This window comes from Odocoileus virginianus, chromosome 11, assembly GCF_023699985.2.
Source record: "Odocoileus virginianus isolate 20LAN1187 ecotype Illinois chromosome 11, Ovbor_1.2, whole genome shotgun sequence".
Taxonomy (NCBI): Eukaryota; Metazoa; Chordata; class Mammalia; order Artiodactyla; family Cervidae; genus Odocoileus; species Odocoileus virginianus.
Genome location: NC_069684.1, coordinates 33,233,080 through 33,253,947, shown reverse-complemented (window position 1 = coordinate 33,253,947; position 20,868 = coordinate 33,233,080). Strand labels below are relative to the sequence as shown.

Here is a 20,868-nt window from a genome sequence, read left to right as displayed (position 1 = left end):
AGTCACAGGCTCAACCCCTGGTCCCGGAACATTCCATGTGCTACAGGGCAACTAAACCCATGTGCTGCAACTACTGAGCCCGCGCTCGCTAGAGCCTGTGCTCTGCAACAAGGGACGCCGTCACAACAAGACGCCTGTGGACCGCAACAAAAAGCAGACCCTACTTGCCACAACTAGAGAAAGCCCACACATGACAGCAAAGATCCAGGAGAGCCATGAATACATAAACACAAATAAGGATCATGGCAGTACCCACCCATGCTGGGTAGGCAAACTGCCAAGTCACTGAATGAGATGGTACTTGTCAAGTGCTGGGTACAGGAGCAAGTATTCAATAGATATTCACTAAATGGTGCATAACATCCTTGCTATTGCATCATCGGCTGGCTGTGGTCAGGGACAAGGGAGCCCCAAGAAGAGAAGTAGAACCAGCCCTCATGAGCTGGTGGACTGTGAACAGAAAGGGTGCTCTGGCCCCTTCAAGATGTAGCTGGCTTATGTTATTTATTAGTTAAAAATTTAATTATATGAATTGGGTAGGGACGTGCCACCAGGGATGCTAAGTAATTAGAAATTAAGGAGAGACTATGGATTGTGTTCCTGAATTGATTCCACCAAAACACACCCAGGTAACAGGAAACTAAGTTTAATGTGTGCGCGTGCTGGCAGAATGTGGCACAAAAATTCAGATGATTGAAAGTCAAAAGAGAACCTCGGGAGACTCTCCCAGCTGCCATTTAACAAGACTGGCTCCCGGGGTTTCCCTGGCGGCTCAGTGGTAAAGAATCCACCTGCCAAGTCAGGAGACACGGGTTCAATCCCTGGTATGGGTAGATCCAACATGCCGCAAGACAACTAAGCCCACGAGCTGCAACTGCTGAAACCGACATGCCCTATAGCTTATGCTCTGCAACAAGAGAAAGCCTGTGTGCAGCAATGAAGACCCAGCACAGCCATATGTAAGTAAATAAATCTTCAAAAGAAAAAAAAGGGACTGGCTCCCTGAACTGGAGACAGTCCTAAGACCAGACACTTTGATCACATCTCTCAGAGTCAGATGGGAAGGGTGGACGAGACTGGACATCCCCAAGACCTGAGTTCGATTCTCAGACATGTGAGCAGCAGGGACAAAAATACCTGCTGTGACTGGATGGCAGGGCTGGGGCAAGGCTCAGAGGAGGGGGTACCTGTGAAGGCGGGTGGTCCTTCAACAGATCCCCCCGCTCAGAACAAGTTTCCGTGGGTGACTGAGGAGCACCTCTCCTCAGACAGAGAAACAAGTTTGTCCCCAAACCATTTCTCCATCGCACAATCAACATACCATACTAAAATGACAGTTTCAAGTTTCTGAAGGTTCCCCAGTAGGATCCTCTGTCTTACTTGCCTGTCTCTATCCTCTCCAAATCACCTGGTATCTAGACACCAGATAACGGCGTTAAGTATCTAGAAAATCTGTGTTGTTTAGTCACTAAACTGTGTCCCACTCTTTGCGACCCCATGGACCCCATCAGACTCCTCTGTCCATTGGATTTTTCACAGCAAGAATACTGAAGCAGGTTGCCATTTCCTTCTCCAGGGGATCTTCCTGACACAGGGGTCAAACCTGTGTCTCCTGCATTGGCAGGTAAATTCTCTACCACTGAGTCACCAGGGAAGCCCAATCTAGAAAATAATATATGTTTATCAAACTGGACAGAACTCATATAGACTCAGAGCGAACACTTCCTCAAGGGAGGAACAGGTGGAGCACTATAGCAATTAAAAACAGGATAATTTCTTCTGGCTGTAGAAGATCAGAGAAGATACCCTGGAAGGTTCAGAAGTTATTAATACAAGGCTGGCAGACGTGGAAAAAAGAGGTTTTGAGCAAGGAACTCTTTATACAATGTAGACCAGTGGGCTCATGGCAAGTCTGAAGAGGAATGGGATGACATAATACATCCACAGACCAAAGCCACACGATCATTTACAGAAGGCAAGAAAAAAATTTGCATTCTTTTTAAAAGCACAGAGTGCCAACACAGACTCATTTGCCCCTTCCTGAGCTTCTGCCACTCAGCTGTTTCATCAGTCAACTCACTTCCTCCTTATCTATTCATTGCCATTTCCCAAACCTGATTTGGGCACCATACATGTTTGTGGCTGACTATTTTAAATATTTCCCATCAGCTGCAAGCAAGATACCTATTTATCTTATTGCTGCAAGCAGAGCTGAAATGATCTGACATCGCCACGAGGCAGACAGTTATTTCATGCCCTGCTAATTCCTAATACGGTAACTACAATATTGCTCCTACTTTTAAAAGAGGTGCCTTTTTTGTTCCTTCTTAATATGTGGCCTAAGTGTCCAAGTAAAGAACCTCACTTCTAATAAGGCTAAGTCCAAAAACATAACCTTGCCTACCACTGCCACGTTCCAGATGGGGCATTGAGCTTTCAGGCGTTCAGTTGAGAAGTCAAAGCAGTTTTTCATTCTTCCAGGCAGCACAAACAGGTCAGCAAAACAAAACTCTCTCTTTACTGCTGAAAATTCCAATCAGAGGCAATGGCGGGCCTTTCTGCAGGGCAGATGATCCAGACGAAGGGATTCCTTTTCACCTCGGAACAGGCTTGGGAGGGAGGATGTGTTTGTCCGTGCTACCCACGGTCAAATCAACAACCTCTGGTTCAAGTCAACAACCCATTGGTTCTAAAGGCAGGATGTCTATGGCAAGGAAAACCTTGTGACCAGAGCAGAGAGAGGCTTGTCCCCAGGGGGTGAGCATCTGGTGTGCAAAGGGCTGGAAGAGACGCTGACATGTTGTAAGTCTGGGCATCTGCTGCTTTAAATCATCTTAGCTATTTTTCTACAGCCTCTGTCTCTGTCCACTGATACTCCCCATCCCTACCTTGCCACTGTCTGGCTCCTCCAGCACCTAGTGCCCTGTGTCTATGTCTTAAGACCAACTCTGCCTTAGACACCTGTGTCCTCCTATCCCAGCCCTCAGGAACCCCGAGTTGTGAGCTTGATTTTTTTTTTTTGGTCCCCACGAGATGGGGAGTGTTCTTGATGACATTACCACATCTTCAGTACCTTCCCCAGTGATAGTGGGTAGAAAGTATTTGACAGCAGGCTGATGAACAAAGGGTATGTGCTGGACTTGACCCGAAACCCCACCAGAATGCCGAGGGCAAGTGCTCACACGGTAGAGCCAGGCAGGTCTTGGCTCAAGTCCCAGCTCCACACTGATTCAGGGTGGGATGTGGAGCAAGGAAGCCCTCTCAAGGCGCCATCGCTTCATCAGTGAAGTGGCTGTAATAGTATGTATCTAGCATGGATGTTTTGAGAAGGGTTGAGTGAGATAGCATACCAGGCATATAGGAGATTCATAAGCCTGCAGCCAGGTGTGGCTCCTGTTATGACAGCAGTCCCCAAACTTTTTCGGCACCAGGGACCAGTTTTGTGGAAGATAATGTTTCCACAGGCCGGGGAGTGGGGTGGGGATGGTTTGGGGATGATTCAAGAGCATTATACTTATTGTGTACTTTATTTCTACTATTACTATATCAGCTCCGCCTCAGATCACCAGACATTAGATCCCGGAGGCTGGGGATCCCTGAGTGATGGGACCCCAGCAGTGAGGCTGTTGGGAGGTCGACAGCCTGGATTCAGAGACACTGGGCACTATCAGGAGAGAGGTGTGCAGACACAGCTGAAGACAGCCAGAGAAGAGCACCATGAACTTGAAAAGTGCTCTTCTAGATGAGCTTGAAGAACATCTCCCTGGGCTGACTTCACCCAGCACATCCCAGCCATGGTGTGGTGATCCCAGGGGCACAGGGTCACAAGATGTACCTCTCTGCTCTCCAGGAATACCCCCCACCTCCCTTCCAAAAACAGCTCGTCTCCCCCACCCAGGCCCCAGGTAAGCAGGCATCAATCTACCTGGTGAGCAGGACCCCTTTCAGGCCTGCTGAGATTTCATCTCACGAAACATTGACACCACAACCACCTTCTTTTTTCCTCCCTGCCAACCTCTGTCATCCCTAGAAACCTTATCGAGCTGGCTTCTCCTTGGCTTACAGACAAGACAACTAATCACGGACCTTAGAGCTCAATAGCCTCCAAAGCAGCTGCCCCCATCCTGGGCCAGGATGAGAAAATCAATGTGCCTCTGAGTTGCTGTCTATGCCGAGGGCCCCAGCCTCTGAGAACAAAAGCAGCCAGGCCTCAAGCAGTTTCGTGAACAGGGCTGGAAGTTTTCCTGGCCTGAGGGAAGGCTTACAGCAAGTGATGTGTTAAATGGTGGATCCAAATATCTTTATCATGCCCTTTAAGAGAGGAAACTGGGCAGGTGGTAGAAAAATCACAGCCCCAAGACCCGGGCAGGGCTGTCTGCCTCACCCAGCAGTAGGGGTAGCTGGTGGGCACCGTGTCTGGCATGATATAGGTAATCAGTCCACAGAAACCACTGGATTGAATCCAATGAAGAAGAAAGTGAAAGTGTTAGTTGCTCAGTCCTGTCTGACTCTTTGTGACTCCATGGACTGTAGCCCACCAGGCACCTCTGTCCATGGAATGCTCCAGGCAAGAATACTGGAGTTGAGTGCCATTCCCTTCTCCAAGGGATCTTCCCAACCCAGGGATCAAACCTGGGTCTTAGGCATTGCAGGCAGATTTACCATCTGAGCCTCCAAGGGGGACTGAAGAAGGAAGAAGGGTCCAAACTGGGAAGCCCCTCCCCTTGTGAGATTCAAAACCCACCCGTGTTCACATGGCAGTATCCCAGGTGCAAAGGACCACCTGCCTACTGTCCCCAGAAGGACCACTGGGCTTCAGTTACTGGTCTAGCTCAGAACAAAGCAGGAGAAATGCCACTGAGAGGTGGGACTTGTCTTCCTTTGGGACTGTTTACAAATCCTGCCCAGGGCAGACAATCCACACCAGAGGACTTCCATGTACACCAGAATGAACAAGCTCATCCCCACAAGTAACTGAGAACAACTCCAGTTCACACTGAACGGGGTACCTTCTTTCACCTAGCAGCACACGAGAGGCACAGAAGAAACGGTCATTCTCAGTGCTGGTGGGAGGGTGGTTGGCACAACCACTCGGGAGCAATTTGGCCATATCCAGTAAGACTGAGGGGCTTCCCAGGTGGCACTGGGAACCCACCTGCCAATTCAGGAGATGCAAGAGATGCAGATTCGATCCCTGGGTCAGGAAGATCCCCTAGAGGAGGAAATGGCAACCCACTCCAGTATTCTTGCCTGGAAAAATCCCATGGACAGAGGACCCTGGCGGGCTACAGTCCATGGGGTTGCAAAGAGTCAGACATGACTGAGCAACTGAGTAAGACTGAAAATTCTCAGACCCTACACCCAACAATGCCAAGTCTTGCACAAGCAGGCAAGGATCGTAACATTGACCCAAACATCATAATGTTGGAAAACTGGAAAGAATCCACAAAGTCCACCCACCAAGGAGGGTCTCAAATGCTTCTAAGTTGAATACTCCAGAACAGTTCAAAGGGATGAAGGACTCTCAGAATCACATGACTAAATGAGAAAGGTAAGCCAGGAAACACTATGGAAGTTACGACACACAGCTCCACCCAACTACAATATCTTCGCTTACAGAAAGCTGCTTCTCACCCAGGAAGCTTCTCCGATTATCCCAGGCCACTCTGAACCCCCAGAACACGCCTCTTTAAAGCTCAGCCTTCCACACTGCTCAGCACTGTTAGTGACTTTTAGGTACGTATATGGCTACCTCCTCAATTTGAAGGTGAGTTCTTGGGACCCAGAACACCACTCCTGTTTCCTCAGTGGACACCACAGGGCCCTCCCTGCACAGGGTAGGGCCACAGGCAGGCGTTTGCTGATCGACTCAGTGGGACAACTCCCCAAACTCACTGGGATCAGCCACCACGTCTCACTGGGTGAGAGCCTCACTCTCACTGTGGGGTCTCCCTGGGGGGCCTCACTCTCCAAGAACCTGCAAACACACCCCCTTGTGATGCTGCCAAGGCTCCTCCCATCACTACCTCCCCACCGCCACTCAAGCCCGGAAAGTCATGGAAACCCGCCACCACCTTGTCCATCCATCCCTTTCCTCGGTGGTCTGAGGGTCCAATCCACCTCCCCACCATGTCTACACATTAGCCTGCAGGAAAGGGAGCCACAAATAACTCCAAACATAAATGTGGCCTAAAAATACCCATAAATCATTCTGATTCCTTCCAGTGACGATTCTAATTTACAACAGGAAGGAAGAAAATGAACACTGGGGCTTTTTTTCCCCCTGAGCTTTGGCTGCTGCCAAGCCAGAATCCCACCCCACTATTATTAATACAACCAGAAGTTCCAGAGTTACATAGCACAGAGATGAAATCTACCAGATGCCCATGGGCACAGGGGCTGAGGGCCATGGTTTGGCTGTGAATTCCCACAGCCTGGGTGGCCCTTCATTAGGGGCTCCACCCACACTTGTCACTTTCTACCTACCCCTTCATCAGGGGAGATCAGAGCAAAACCCTGCCTTCCTCTGATCCCCGTAACAATGGCTAATCTGTTTCCACAATCACCAGCCACAGTCCAGGGGTTGGGTCTGGAGCAGCCTGTTGAGGTAATCTGAATTTGAATGTTCTCTACAGTTGCTTTTTCCTGGCTGTGCAAGTAATGAACCCACGAGAACAGAGGGAACTGGGGTTTCTCCTACCCCAGCTTTTTCTTTGTTCATCATCATAAAGCATTGTTATTAGGTGTTTTTTAAAAAATGCAAAAGCATAAAACAAAAGTTATCTCTCTCTGTGGGGCAATATAATAAAAGCCATTGGATGCTATTTTTAACAGCCATAAAAGCACATGATTAATATAGAAGAAGTCGTAATGACAAAGTGCGTCACAAAGAGCATCAGCGTGGAGGGTGAGCCGTTGAACTCGAGTGGGTCCCAGCCATCAATCCTGATACACTGGAGGACCCAAAGTGCCAGTGGACTCCGGGAGGCCCCTTTCTGGCCACTATGAAATCCCAGGTGGATCGCGGCCAGCTTCTGGTCCTGGTCCAAGACAGGAGCTGCCAGACTCCCAGGGAAGATCCTTTACGAGGACCAGCAAGAAAAGCAAAGAGGGTGCTCTCACTAACTTGCCGGCCAATACGCACCATGATTCAAGTTCTGTCTCTCCTGCTATGACATGTGGCTCAGTCCCTCAAACAATGGAAAAGAGGAACCAGGGGAATGTCTCCGTGGCTCCCTAAGGGTGAGAGCACGCAGGGTCCGGACGATACCAAGGAAACCAGACCGTACCCCATTCTCCCGCAGGCCCCAAACTGAAGTTGGCACAACATCCCGAGATGTTTCTGCAGCGCCCACCTCTGCCCGAGCCCTTCGACACACCTGTTAGCCCATCTAATGATCGTCAACACCTGCGAGCTCCCTGAGGCTGCAACACCCAGAGGGAAACAGAAGGGTCTGTCGGTAGAGGGAGGGAAGCCAGGTTTTGGTTGGGGACCACCGGTTCCCAGAGGACCCGCTCAACTGAGCACCACCTGGAGAGGAAGATGCCACACACAGCTTCCCGTTCTCTCACAAACTTTCAAAGCACCAGTGGCTTCTTGGGATCTGCAGGAACCTTACGGATCCCAATGTATATGCCAAGGACTCTCAAAAATCAGAAACACCTTAGTTAAATCTGATTTCATGGAAATTGTAAATGGAGACTATTAGGGTAAGAAGGTAGGAAAAAAGAGAAACGACAAATGGGGTCTTGGCAAACAAAAATGCCTTTGAACAATAGGGGCCTGGCATCAAATGACCCCAGAGCAATTCCATCCTCTTGCAGCCTGGAAATGACATTTGTGAAGCAAGAGAGCTTTTCTGTTCTTTACCTCCACTCCCTGGACCTTCAGTTTCATGTGGTCCTCTCTGGTCGTTTTGCCATCTTTCCTCTTTTTCCAGCAATACCCATCTTTCCTGTATTTCACTTTCTTCCTGTTGTAGAGAATCATGGAGCCATTCTGGGGTCTGGAAACAACAAATGGTTAAGTTACCAAGAGAACCAAGCAAGAAAAAAATTTATGAAGAAAGATATCATAGACCAGTAAAAGTCTCTACAGAAAAGCAATATTCCACATTTGCTGGAACATAATTTTTCACCTTTTATTGCAGCTCCCTGGATTAACCGTGTTTTACGGCCAGCCAAAATTTGCTTGTGGATTTGGTACCTAATGAATTAAATGTGTCAATGATAGGCTTAAAAAACATCCCCTTAGTAATATCCACCATCTAATCAGGATATACGATGTGGGGGCCTGAGCTCTGCCCTGAAAAGCAGGAAAAAGAGAGAAAGCAAAAAAGAGCCGGGGGTGTTGTCGCAGCCTGCAATATCTTATCTCTTGTGGAAAGATTTTCTGCACATCTTTTAATCCATCACCCTACATTAGGAAATAAATAAGTTTAACGCAGACACTAGATGACTATGTTAAACGCAGACCAGTGGAAGAACTAGACGCCGAGGCCAGATGCTCTGATTCATTGCCTGCATTTAGATTCCTGCTGGATGGGGAAGAGCCCTACAGCACTTCTTCCCAAGCAAGCTAAGTACCTGATTTTTTCCCATTTGGGCTTCAGCTGTCAAAGGGCTCAGCACCGCCAGGTAATCTGTCTATTCTGTCCACGACCATAGTAAGTTAGAAAAATAGTTACCCGCATGCTCATGCTAAGAGCAGGAGGGCTGTTCTCTGTGCCCTTTACAAAGAACAAAGAGAATTTTCCTGAAAGAGCTCAAGTGTCAACCACAGAGAGCAAAGGATGTTTACTCTCATCCTCATAGCCATGAAGAAAGTGAAAGTGCTAGTCACTCAGTCATGTCCCTCCAGGCTCCTCTGTCCGTGGGATTTCCCAGGCAAAAATACTGGAGTAAGTTGCCATTTTTTTCTTCAGGGGATCTTCCCAACCCAGGGTTCGAACCCAGGTCTCCTGCATTGTAAGCAGATTCTTTACCATCTGAGCCACCAGGGAAGCCCCTCATAGCCATCACCTTGACGTATGTTAGTTTGGAGACATCAAGGAAACAAAGAGCTAAACTCTTCTGGCAGCCGAGGGCAGGTGCTGTGGCAAACCTTCCAGAATAAAGTTCCAGTAGCTGTAGCCTGGAACATCCTTCAAGGAAGATGCCCCTGAAAGCTATAGCACATGGTACACCCACCCTGGTCAGCTCCGTATCCCTCTCCACCTGAAGGCTCAGCACAGAGAAAGGAAAGGCCAGTGATCTGAGCACCCAGGGGACCACACAGGCCTTCGGTCTCCCTCCTAGCCAGTGTGAGACAGCTCCTGACACAAACAGGGCAAAGCAAGGGCTTTCCTCTTTTTTTTTTTTATTTAATTTAATTTTTATTCCTTAGCTGCAAGATGTGGAATGCTGGATCTTAGTTCCTTGACCAAAGATTGAACCTACACCCCCTGCAGTGAAAGCATGGAGTCTTAACCACTGAACTGCTAGGGAAGTCTTTTTTTTTTTTAATCAATATATTTTTTATGGAAGTACAGTTGATTTGCAATATTGTGCTAATTTCTGCTGCACAGAAAAATGATTTAAATATACACACATATACCCTGATGCTAGGAAAGATTGAAGGCAAAAGGAGAAGAGGGTGGCGGAAGATGAGATGGTGAGATAGCATCACCAACTCAATGGCCATGAATCTGAGCAAACTCCAGGAGACAGTGAAGGACAGGAAAGCTTGGCGTGCTGTAGTCCATGGGGTTGCAGAATTAGACAGAACTTAGTGACTGAACAACAACATATATGTATGTGTGTATATGTATAAACACACATACATTTTGGGGGGCTTCCATGGTGGCTCAACGGGTAAAGAATCCATCTGCAATGCAGGAGATGTAAGAGATGCAGGAAGATCCCTGGAGGAGGGCATGGTAACCTACTCCAGTATTCCTGCCTGGAGAATCCCATGGACAGAGGAGCCTGGTGGGCTACAATCCATGGGGTCTCACAAAGTCAGATGCGACTGAACATGCATGCATACATTTTTAAAAATACTCTTTGCCATTATGGTTTGTCATAGGATATTGAGTAAAGTTTCCTGTGCTATATAGTAGGATCTTGTTTATTCACTCTATATATAAAAGCTTACATCTGCTAACTCCAACCTCGCACTCCATCCCTCCCCCAACCCCCTCCCCTTGGCAACCACCAGTCTGTTCTCTGTGCCCAGGATTCTGTTTCTCTTAGATAGATTCCTTCTGATGCAAGCTGGCTGCTGTTTCTCTGCTGCAGTAGAGGTGAGGAAGTTTGCAACCAGGCTTCCTTGGGGCCCAGGGCAAAAGCCTCCATCCCATTCTTTTCTTTTCCTTGGAACTATGAGCCATTTCACAATTGGGCACAGACCACTGACTATTGATCTCTTACTATTCCATTGTCTATAGGGAAGAAAAGAATCACTCTAGGGTGACAGCAGCTAATTGTAGTTCCCACCCAGTGGGGAGGTGATGACTAACCAGCGATTCCATTGGAAATTACAGACTTTCCGCAGTGACTCCCAGCACTTCGTTGTTTGCTGATCACCGTGCAATTGGTTTGTGTCAGTGTTGGTTTCCTCCTTTAAGTCTGCGCTGACTAAAACAATCTGGAAACAGCTCAGCACGCTTGTCACAACCTGTCAGCTGATGATATCTGTCTTGCTCTTACCAGTCTGTATTGAAAACCTTACAGTTCTCTTTCATTTCTGAAAGGCAGGGAAGCTGGAATCCGGGCCCCACTGTGCCAGTCCCTTTCCACTGCAGCCCTGTTCTCACCTTCAGAGAGCTGGCTCCCTAAAAGACCCATTAGACGGACCCTGAAGTCCAAAAGCTGTATTTACCCACTTCCCAGGGAATAGGCAAAGAAGACATCCCATCAGATAGACGGGCGCTGCTTGTCTTGTCCCCTCCAAAGAAGAACAAAGAGACCCACAAGAGTGTTGCAGGGACCCCCTCCATCCCAGAAAACTCATCTATTGGAGAAGATGTGACATTAACCCTATCAGCTTCTCCTGAGCTGAGACAGGATTTGTGATTTGTTCTGTCCGCTTGGTCTTCCTAAACATAGTCACTGACCCTCTGCAGTGTCTTCAGGCCAACTGTCCCCAGATCATAAATGGTATAACCCAGAGAGAGTGGGCATCCGCAGATACCATCATATCCACGGTCAGAACCACAATAGCACCCACCCACTGAGGAAATCTGCCTTCTTCTGGTGACCCACCCTTTGCTTTCTGGGAGGGCGAGGGGCCCTGTCATCCGACACTTCTGGCAGGACATAATCCCACAGGGAACCTAAGTGTCCAACTTAAATGGCCTTAATAAATGGAATCATCATTTTAACTCGCAATAATGAGCAACCTAATAGTGTTTAATCCACCACTCTGATTTTATTAGAACTTGCTCTGCTCTTCATGATGGGGAAAGTCCCTCCCCCCACAGTTCACAGGTCCTGAGGACAGAGAGGGAAAGCCAGAGGGCTGCAGCGGGGCCCATGTGCCCCCCCCCCCCCAATGCAAAGGGAGTGGGGCTTCCCTGCCTGCCAGAGCACACTCAGGAGTGAAAAAGAGCAGAGGGGAAGATCTGAGGAAGGAGTGGAGGCTGGGGCACTACTCTGGGGGGAAGGAGAGGTGGGCTAGACCCCATGAGAGGGGCCCCATCAAGGGAGAACTTGAGTAAGTTTCATTTCTGACTAGAAGGGAGCACCCACTTGAGAGGAGCAAAGAAGTGGGAATGGACCTGAGGACAGAGGGTGATGCAACTGCAAGGAAGATGCACAGAAAAATCAGTGTTTTCTTTTATGTTACCAGCTCCCAGTGAGCACCAGCTCTAGGGGGAGCACGCCATGTGTGGTCTAGGTTTGCTTCTATTTCTACATCTACAACTACATCTGTGCTCAAGTCACTCAGCCGTGTCCAACTCTTTGCAACCCTGTGGATGGTAGCCCACCAGGCTCTAGGTCCCATGGAATTTTCCAGGCAGAATACTGCAGTCGGTAGCCATCTCCTATATCTGCATTTGTATCCATGTCTATAGCCACATCTGTCTCTCCATCCTTGTCTACATCTATACCTATATCTATGTCTACACCTACATCTGTATCTGAATCTATGTCTAGTCTGTATCTGTATCTACATATACTTCTTTATCCATGTCATTTTTTTCATCCTCATGGCAACCCTATGAAGTAGCTACTATCACCATCCCCAACATAAAGATGAGGAAATCAACTCTTTCTAGCCAGAAGGTGACCGAGCAGACGTCACTTGTAATCACTGTGACTCCAGAGCTTCCTCTGAGGCATAGACTGCCAGGCCAGGTTTGAATCCTAGTTCTGCCCTCCTGGCTGGGGGAATCCTGATGCCCTGAAAGCACCCTTCATCCAGCAGATGAGGACTTGGTGGTTTCCTTCCAGGCTTCCTCACTTCCTGTCTGGGTGGAATAATATGGAAGCCATCCAGACCTCCTTATAAGCTCCAGTCGCCCATGATGGTGACATGCTGGGGAAAAGTACTTTTTTTTTTTTAATGCCTCCCCTTCCTCTCTCATGTTCAGACTCCTCCTCCAGCATTTCCTGGGACCACCTGTCAAATAAACTGCCTGTACTGAAATCCTTGTCTCAGGAGCCCCAACTGAGAGAAACTGAACTAGCAGTGACAGTCTAAGAGAGTCTCGGAAAAACAATCCAAGTCCTCCATGGCAGCAGGGAGGGGAACATTAAAAGAAGAAAGGTGAACATCCAGGAGCTTCATTCTCACCAGGGAGGTTTCTAGGCAAGAAACCCTTCAATCGGATAACCTATCTAAAGGGCAGCAACAGAGATGCAGACATAGAGAATGAACTTGTGGACACAGTGGGGGAGACAGAAGATGGGATGATTTGAGAGAGTAGAACTGAAACATATACATTACTGTATGTAAAGTAGATGGCCGGGAAAATTGGCCGTATGACTCAGGGAAAGGCCGTGCTCTGTGACAACCCAGAGGGGTGGGAGGTGGGAGGGAGGTTTAAGAGGGAGGGGACATATGTATACCTATGGCCGATTCATGTTGCTGCCTGGCAGAAACCATCACAATATCATAAAGTAATTATTCTCTAATGAAAAATAAAATTAAATTTAGAAAGAAACATTTTAATCTAAGAAACTAATAGTTAGCAAAGCCAATAATGCTCTGTGCAATATAGTAAAAAGATTATGAGATCAATGGAAAACCTACTGCAGATCATCAAAGTAAAGACGTAGGTGTAAAATTAACATACATCATCTATAAAATAGATATGTGCTTATATAATAGCTTATATGTGTGTGTGTGTCAGATACATATACCCACATGTGTGCACACACACAAGACAGAAGGAATGTCGGAAGATTCCATTAATTGAGAGAAAAAGAAAATTAAATACCTAAGCATACATTTAATAAGAAATTCCCAAAACCTAAGGAGAAAAACTATAAATATCAAAAACACACAAAAGTAGTTTTCAATAAATGAAGAAGAGTAACATGTTCTTGGTTAGGAAGCGTGAGGATCATAAAAATGTCAATCTTCCCAAAGTTAATTTATCAATGTAATATAATGGAAACAAGAATCCCAACAGAGTACTTTTTCTGTGTCTAGAAAAATGTATTATCAAATTCATCAGGAGGGGAAAGAAACACCAAAGACAGCCGGAAAAACTTCAATAAGGAGGACTAAGGTACAGAGGCCCGTCCTAACAGCTATTAACACATTCTGTAAAGCCTCTATATTTTAAAACGTATGGAATCATCATACAAATAAATAGCCAACAGAACAGAATAGAAACTCCAGAAATAGTCTCACTTATATACATAAATTTAATATACAATAAAGGAGGCATCTCAAGTCAGTGGGGGAGGGAGACTGACTTTTTAATAAGTGATGTTGGCATGTGGAAAAAGATAAAAACTGAATGGATCCTTCACACCTTACAGTGGCATAAATTCCAAATGGACCAGAGATTTAAACGCAATAAATATAACCATACCTAACTCTAGAAGAAAATGCAGGTGAATTTCTCTAACCTGATAAGTGGGTTAGAAAACTTTAAGTTAAAAAACTTTCCTAAACATGATTTCAAAAAAGCTAGTGACAATGTGTGAAAGGTATATCTGATCACATAAAAATAAAGCTGCCAGACTGTTTTCCAAAGCGATTGCACAATTTTACATTCCCATGAGAAATATATGAGAGTTGCAAAGTCTCCCTACCCTCCCCAACAGTTGGCATTGTCTGTCTTTTGGATTGTAGCCATCCTAGTGGGTGTGTGGTAGGGTTTTAATTTGCATTTCCCTAATGACTAATGATGTTGAGCATCTTTTCATGTCCTTATTAGCAATTCATGTAATTTCTTTGATAAAATGTCTATTTGAATCCTTTGCCCATTTTTAATTTAGTTGTTTGTCTTCTTCTTTTTGAGTTGTAAGGGTTATTTACATAAAATCTGGTTACAAGTCCTTCATCAGATATGTGATTTGCAAATATTTTCTCCCAATCTATGATTCTTCTTTTTAAAAATTGTTTCTTTTAAGGAGCAAAGGGTTTCAATTTTTATGGAGTCCAACTTATCAATTTTTTCTTGTATGAATCATGCTTTTAATGTCATGGGGTTTCCCCGGTGGTTCAGACAGTAAAGAATCTGCCTGCAATGCAAGAGACCTGGGTTTGATTCCTGGGTCAGGAAGATCCCCTGGAGAAGGGAATGGCTACCCACGCCAGTATTCTTGCCTGGGAAATCCCATGGACAGAGGAGCCTGGCAGGCTACAGTCGTTGGGGTCACAAAGAGTCAGACATGACTGAGCAACTAACACTTTCACTTTAGTGTCATACCTAAGAATGTTTTGCCTAACCCAAGTTTACAGAAACCTTCTCGTGCATTTTCCTCTAAGAGTTTCATACTTTTACCTCTTACGTTAAAGTCAATGATATGTTTGAGTTCATTTTTGTGTACAGTGTGAGGTAAAGGCCTAAACTGGTTTGGGGCACATGCATATTCAATTGTCCCAGTACTGTTTGTTTTCTTTTTTTTTTAAGGGCTCTCTTTTCCCCCACTGAATTGCTTTTGTACCTTTGTTGAAAATAAATTGACCATAAACATAAGATTTTATTTCTGGACTTCATATTCTACTCTACTTTTTATCTTTATGTCAATACTATAATGTCTTCATTGTTGCAACTTTATAACAAGTTTTAAAGTCAGGATATAGTCCTCAAACTTTATTCCTACTTCTCAAAATTGTTTTGGCTATCCTAGGTCCTTAATATTTCTGTATACATTTTAAGATTAAGTTTTTTTCTTTCCATTTTGTTAATGAAAAGAAATCTTAAAATATATACAGAAATACAACAAGCCTAAAATAGCTAAAAATTTTTTGAAAAATAAGAACAAAGCTGAAGGACTTACAGTAAAAAATATTTGCAAGTTATATGATCAATAAAGGGTTAATATCCAGCAAATAGAAATAGCTCATGCAACTCAACATCAAAAAATCAAAAAACCCAATTTAAAAATGGGCAGATGACCTGAATAGATATTTTTCCAAAGAAGAAATGCAGATGGGCAATGGGCACATGAAAAGATCTCAATATCACTAATCATAAGGGAAAGGCAAATCAAAACCACAATGAGATAGCATGTCACATGAGTAAGAATGACCATCATCAAAAAGAACACAAATAACAAATAGTGGCAAGGATGTGGAAAAAGGGAACCCTCGTATACTCTTGGTGGGGATGCAAACTGATACAGCCACCGTGGAAAACAGTATGGAGATTTCTCAAAACACCAAAAATAGAACTACTGTATAACCCAGCAATTCCACTCCTGGGTATATAACTGATAGAAAACAAAAATACTAATTCAGAAAGTTACATGAACCCCAATGTTCATCCCAGTATTATTTACAATAGTCAAGATAGGGAAGCAACCTAAGTGCCCATCACAGATGAATACATTAAAAAGATGCTGACTGATACATATAAATATATGTCACAAACATATATATCATATTATATATATATATATATATATATATATATATATATAAGTCACAAAAAGAATGAAATTTTTCCATTTTCAGCAACATGCATGGACTTGAGAAGCATGATACTAAGTGAAATATCAGACAAAGACAAATACTGTATGATATCACTTATATGTCAAATCTAGAAAATACAACAAACTATTGAATACAATAAAAAAGAAGCAGACTCACAGATACAGAGAACAACTTTTAGTGGTTACCAGTAGGAAGAGGGAAGGGGCAAAAGGCAATATAGGGGTAAGGAATTAAAGATACAAAAACCACTACGTATAAAACAAGTTACAGGGATATACTGTACAACACATGGAATATTCAAACTTTTATAATAATTCCAAATGCAGTATAACTTTTAAAAGTTGTGAATCACTATATTGAACATCTGTAATTTATATACTATTATATACATTTATATATATTATTATACATTACCTATACTTCAATTTTTAAGAACAGATTCATTTGACAATTTCTGCAACAACAACACACAAGCCCACAGGGATTTTTACAGGGGTTGCATTCAATCTTGAAATCAGTTTGGAAATAAGTGCCATCTTCACAATATTGACTATTCTAATTGCTTCCAATCACAGAACAGAGACTGTCTTTCCACTTAACATAAATCTTTAATGTCTCTCTGTAAGACTTTGTAGCACAGGTTTTACACTTTGTAAATTAATCTAAGTACCTTATTCTTTTGGATGCTACTGTGAATGGAATTGCTTTCTTAATTTCATTTTTGGATTGCTCATTTCATTGTATAGAAATATAATTGACTTTTATATATTGATCTTGTACCCAGTGACCTTGCTAAACTTATTTATTAGTGCTAGGAATTTTTTGTAGATTCCTGTAGATAGTCTACATATATAATACAGTCATTTGTGAATAAATATTGTTTCACTCTTCTTTTCTATTCTAGATAGCTTCAATTCATTTTTCTTGCCTTATTGCACTGGCTAGAACCTCCAGTACAATGCTAAATAGAAGTGGTAAGAATAAACACTCTTGTTTTATTCTTCATCTTGGAGGGAAAATATTGTTTCACTGTTAAGTATAATTTAAACTATATCAAAGACTTAAAAATCAAGCAAAAAGGACTCAAGAACCAACTTGAAGAGGCTCCCACTAACCAAAGATGGGACAATTTGAACATCAATAACAGTAGTAACTCCAATGGATTAAAACCTCTTTAAACATATTTAAATCCACAAGTTCATATATGATCTTAAAGCACACACGCAAAAAACTAACTGATTATTGGAGGATGCTAAAGTTGCTGGGAAAAAATATCAATAACCTCCTTATGGCAAAAGTGAAGAACTAAATAGCCCCTTGATGAAAGTGAAAGAGGAGAGTGAAAAAGCTGACATAAAGCTCAACATTCAGAAAACAATGATGATGGCATCCGCTCCCATCACTTCATGGCAAATTGATGGAGAAACAGTGGAAACAGTGGCAGGCTTTATTTTTGGGGGCTCCAAAATCACTGCAGATGGTGACTGCAGCCATGAAATAAAGAGATGCTTACTCCTTGGAAGAAAAGTTAGGACCAACCTAGACAGCATATTAAAAAGCAGAGACATTACTTTGCCAACAAAGGTTCATCTTGTGAAGTCTATGGTTTTTCCAGTAGTCATGTATGGATGAGAGTTGGACTATAAAGAAAGCTGAGTGCCAAAGAATTGATGCTTTTGAACTGTGGTGTTGGAGAAGATTCTTGAGAGTCCCTTGGGCTGCAAGGAGATCCAACCAGTCCATCCTAAAGGAAATCAGTCCTGAGTGTTCATTGGAAGGACTGATGTTAAAGCTGAAACTCCAATACTTTGGCCACCTGATGCCAAGAACTGACTCATTAGAAAAGACCCTGATGCTGGGAAAGACCGAAGGCGGGAGGAGAAGGTGATGACAGAGGATGAGATTGTTTGATGGCATCACCAATTTGATGGACATGAGTCTGAGTAAGCTCCAGGAGTTGGTAATGAACAGGGAAGCCTGATGTGCTGCAGTCCATGGGGTTGCAAAGAGTCGGACATGACTGAGCTGAACTGAACTGAAAGGAAATCAACCCTGAACATTCGTTGGAAGGATTGTTGCTGAAGCTGAAGCTCCAATAGTTTGGCCACCTGACATGAAGAACCAACTCATTGGAAAAGATCCTGGTTCTGGGAAAGATTAAAGGCAAAAGGAGAAGGAGGCAGCAGAGGATGAGATGGTTCGATAGCACCACCACCATTTAATGGGCATGAATTTGAGCAAACTCTGAGAGATAGTAGAAGACAGAGGAGCCTGCTGTGCTAAAGTCCATGGGGTTGCAAAGAGTCAGACACAACTTAGTGACTGAAAAACAACAACAACAATGAATTAATGGGTTATCAACAGTGACTGACATCACAAAAGAAAGACAATCAGATAGTGTGCGTCCCCAATGGAAGAACATTTTGCTGTATCAAAAAGCAAAAGAAGCTTGAAATTATTCTGATCTCCTAAACTAACTCCCATTTTATCAACTCTACAGATGGCAGATAAACACAGTAAAAAGGACACCTTGGGAAAATAGACAGCAAAATCCAGACTGTAAGAAACTCTATAGGACAAATGACCTGACTTCTTCAACAAATTCAGTGACAAAAAGAGTAGAGTAGAGGAAGTGGGAACATATAGAGTAAAAGAGACAAAGAGATAAATCAACCAGTCACAATGTATAAATCTTACTTGGATACTGAGTCAAACTTTGAAAAAAAGGATGGAGTATTTTTGCAAAACTGGAATTTTGAACAATGATTGGATACTTAATGATGTTTAGAATTATTATTAATGTCTAGAGAGACAATTGTAGTGCAGAAGTATTTTTAAGGTGATCATGTACAGATACTAAAGAAGGAAATGGCAGCCCACTCCAGTGCTCTTGCCTGGCAAATACCATGGACAAAGGAACCTTACGGGCTACAGTCCATGGGGTCACAAAGAGTCAGCCATGACTGAGCAACTGAGCACATGCACATATACATCAGGACTTCCCAGGTGGCTCAGAAAAAGACTCCAACTGCATCTCTTGCAGGAGATGCAAGAGACGTGTGTTCAACCCCTGAGCCATAAAGATCCCCTGGAGAAGGAAATGGCAACCCACTCCAGTATTCTTGCCTGGAAAATCCCATGGACAGAGAAGCCTACTGGGCTGCAGTCCATGGAGTAGCAAAGGGTCGGACATGACTGAGCATGCATATATACGTGTGTATATATATACACACATTTATATAGAGAGAGAGACAGAGACAGAGAGATGCCTATATGTATTAGAGATATATACTATAATATTCACTGGTGAAATTATACAGTCTAAAATAAAGTGTGCTTCAAAATAATATGCATGGTGAGGTGTGTGTGTGTGGATGAGACAAGAGTGGTTGCCTGCTGTCTCCCACAGTTGAAAGTGGGTGATAAGTATATGGAATTGATTATACTAGTCTATCCACATTTGCAGATATTTGAAATTTTCCATAATAAGAAGTTTTTAAAAAGAAGATGCTGATGGGATTTAGAGCAAACCCTTGGTAACATCTTAAGTCTTGACTCAGTTCCTGATGAGCTGTGTGACCTTGAACAAATTACTTGATCTCTCTGTCGAAGTAGACACAATATATACAAGCTGCCCAGCATGCTGCAGGCCATAGAATACATATTCTTCACGACTCCTGATGATAATAAACTTGGCTCCCTTTTGCAGGGTTCCCTGCAGGAAACTTGGGCTTCCCAGGTGGCCCTGGTGGTAATGAACCTGCCTGCCAATGCAGGAAACATAAGAGACAAGGGTTCGATCCCTGGATTGGGAAGATCCCCTGAAGGAGGGCCTGGCAAGCCTCTCCAGTATTCTTTTTTTTTTTTCACCTTTTAAAAAAAAAATTTCATTGGAGGCTAATTACTTTACAATATTCCAGTAATCTTGACTGGAGGACAGAGGAGCCTGGCAGGTGGCAGTCCATGGGTTTGCAAAGAACCAGACAAGACTGAATGACTAAGCACAGCACACACAGCCAAAGTACTGGAGCTTCAGCTTCAGCATCATTCCTTCCAATGAGTGTTCAAGGTTGATTTCCTTTAAGATCTCCTGGTTTGATCTCCTTACTATCCAAGGGACTCTCAAGAATCCAGCACCCCAGTTTGAAAGCATCATTCTTCTGTGCTCAGCCTTCTTATGGTCCAGCTCTCACAACCATACATGACTACTGGAAAGACCATAGCCTTTACTATACGAACAATGTCTGGGTGACTTCTAAAACAGTAAGCATCTCCAAAGAACTTCCCTGTGTCCGGCTGGAACCCAAGCCCCGGGCAGACTCTTCTGTTCTTGTCCTTGCCTTTGGTCACATCCCTCCCACAGTGAGGCACACGGCAGGGACTGGCTATAGGAAAATGCTGCCCATGCAGCTCTAATGGACTCCCGGCCCTGACCCCAAACGTAAAACAGGCCCCTGTGACAAGGCGCAAATGCAGTGTCCTGGAGCCACGGCTGCTACTCCTGAAACAGTGCTAAATCTCCGCTCCTGTGGGCAGTTAGGAAATGAGAAATGCCACCCCTAATTGCAGCTCACATATTTATGTACCCACACCTTTCTTCCTGATCTTCCCGACACAGAACGACCTGATTTAAATGCACCATTACAAGTACACAGCCTGGTCCAAAATGTCAATAATAAGCATGGCAACAATTACTATGACAACAAGAGGTTCTGTTTATGGTGTGTCAGACACAGGGGAAAGCCCTTTACACCCATTTCTCAACCTAA

At 44.2% G+C, this 20,868-nt stretch overlaps 1 protein-coding gene across 12 annotated transcripts in view; it reads right to left on the bottom strand.

The window, feature by feature from the left end:
* CAMTA1 (calmodulin binding transcription activator 1) overlaps positions 1-20,868 on the bottom strand; it is a 961,599-nt gene that overhangs the window by 488,062 nt on the left and 452,669 nt on the right. For all 12 annotated transcript variants that reach the window (XM_070474225.1, XM_070474228.1, XM_070474227.1 and 9 more), the window contains one exon: positions 7,871-8,006. In XM_070474225.1, the coding sequence (XP_070330326.1) occupies positions 7,871-8,006 (136 nt within the window). The remainder of the gene's footprint in view (positions 1-7,870; positions 8,007-20,868) is intronic.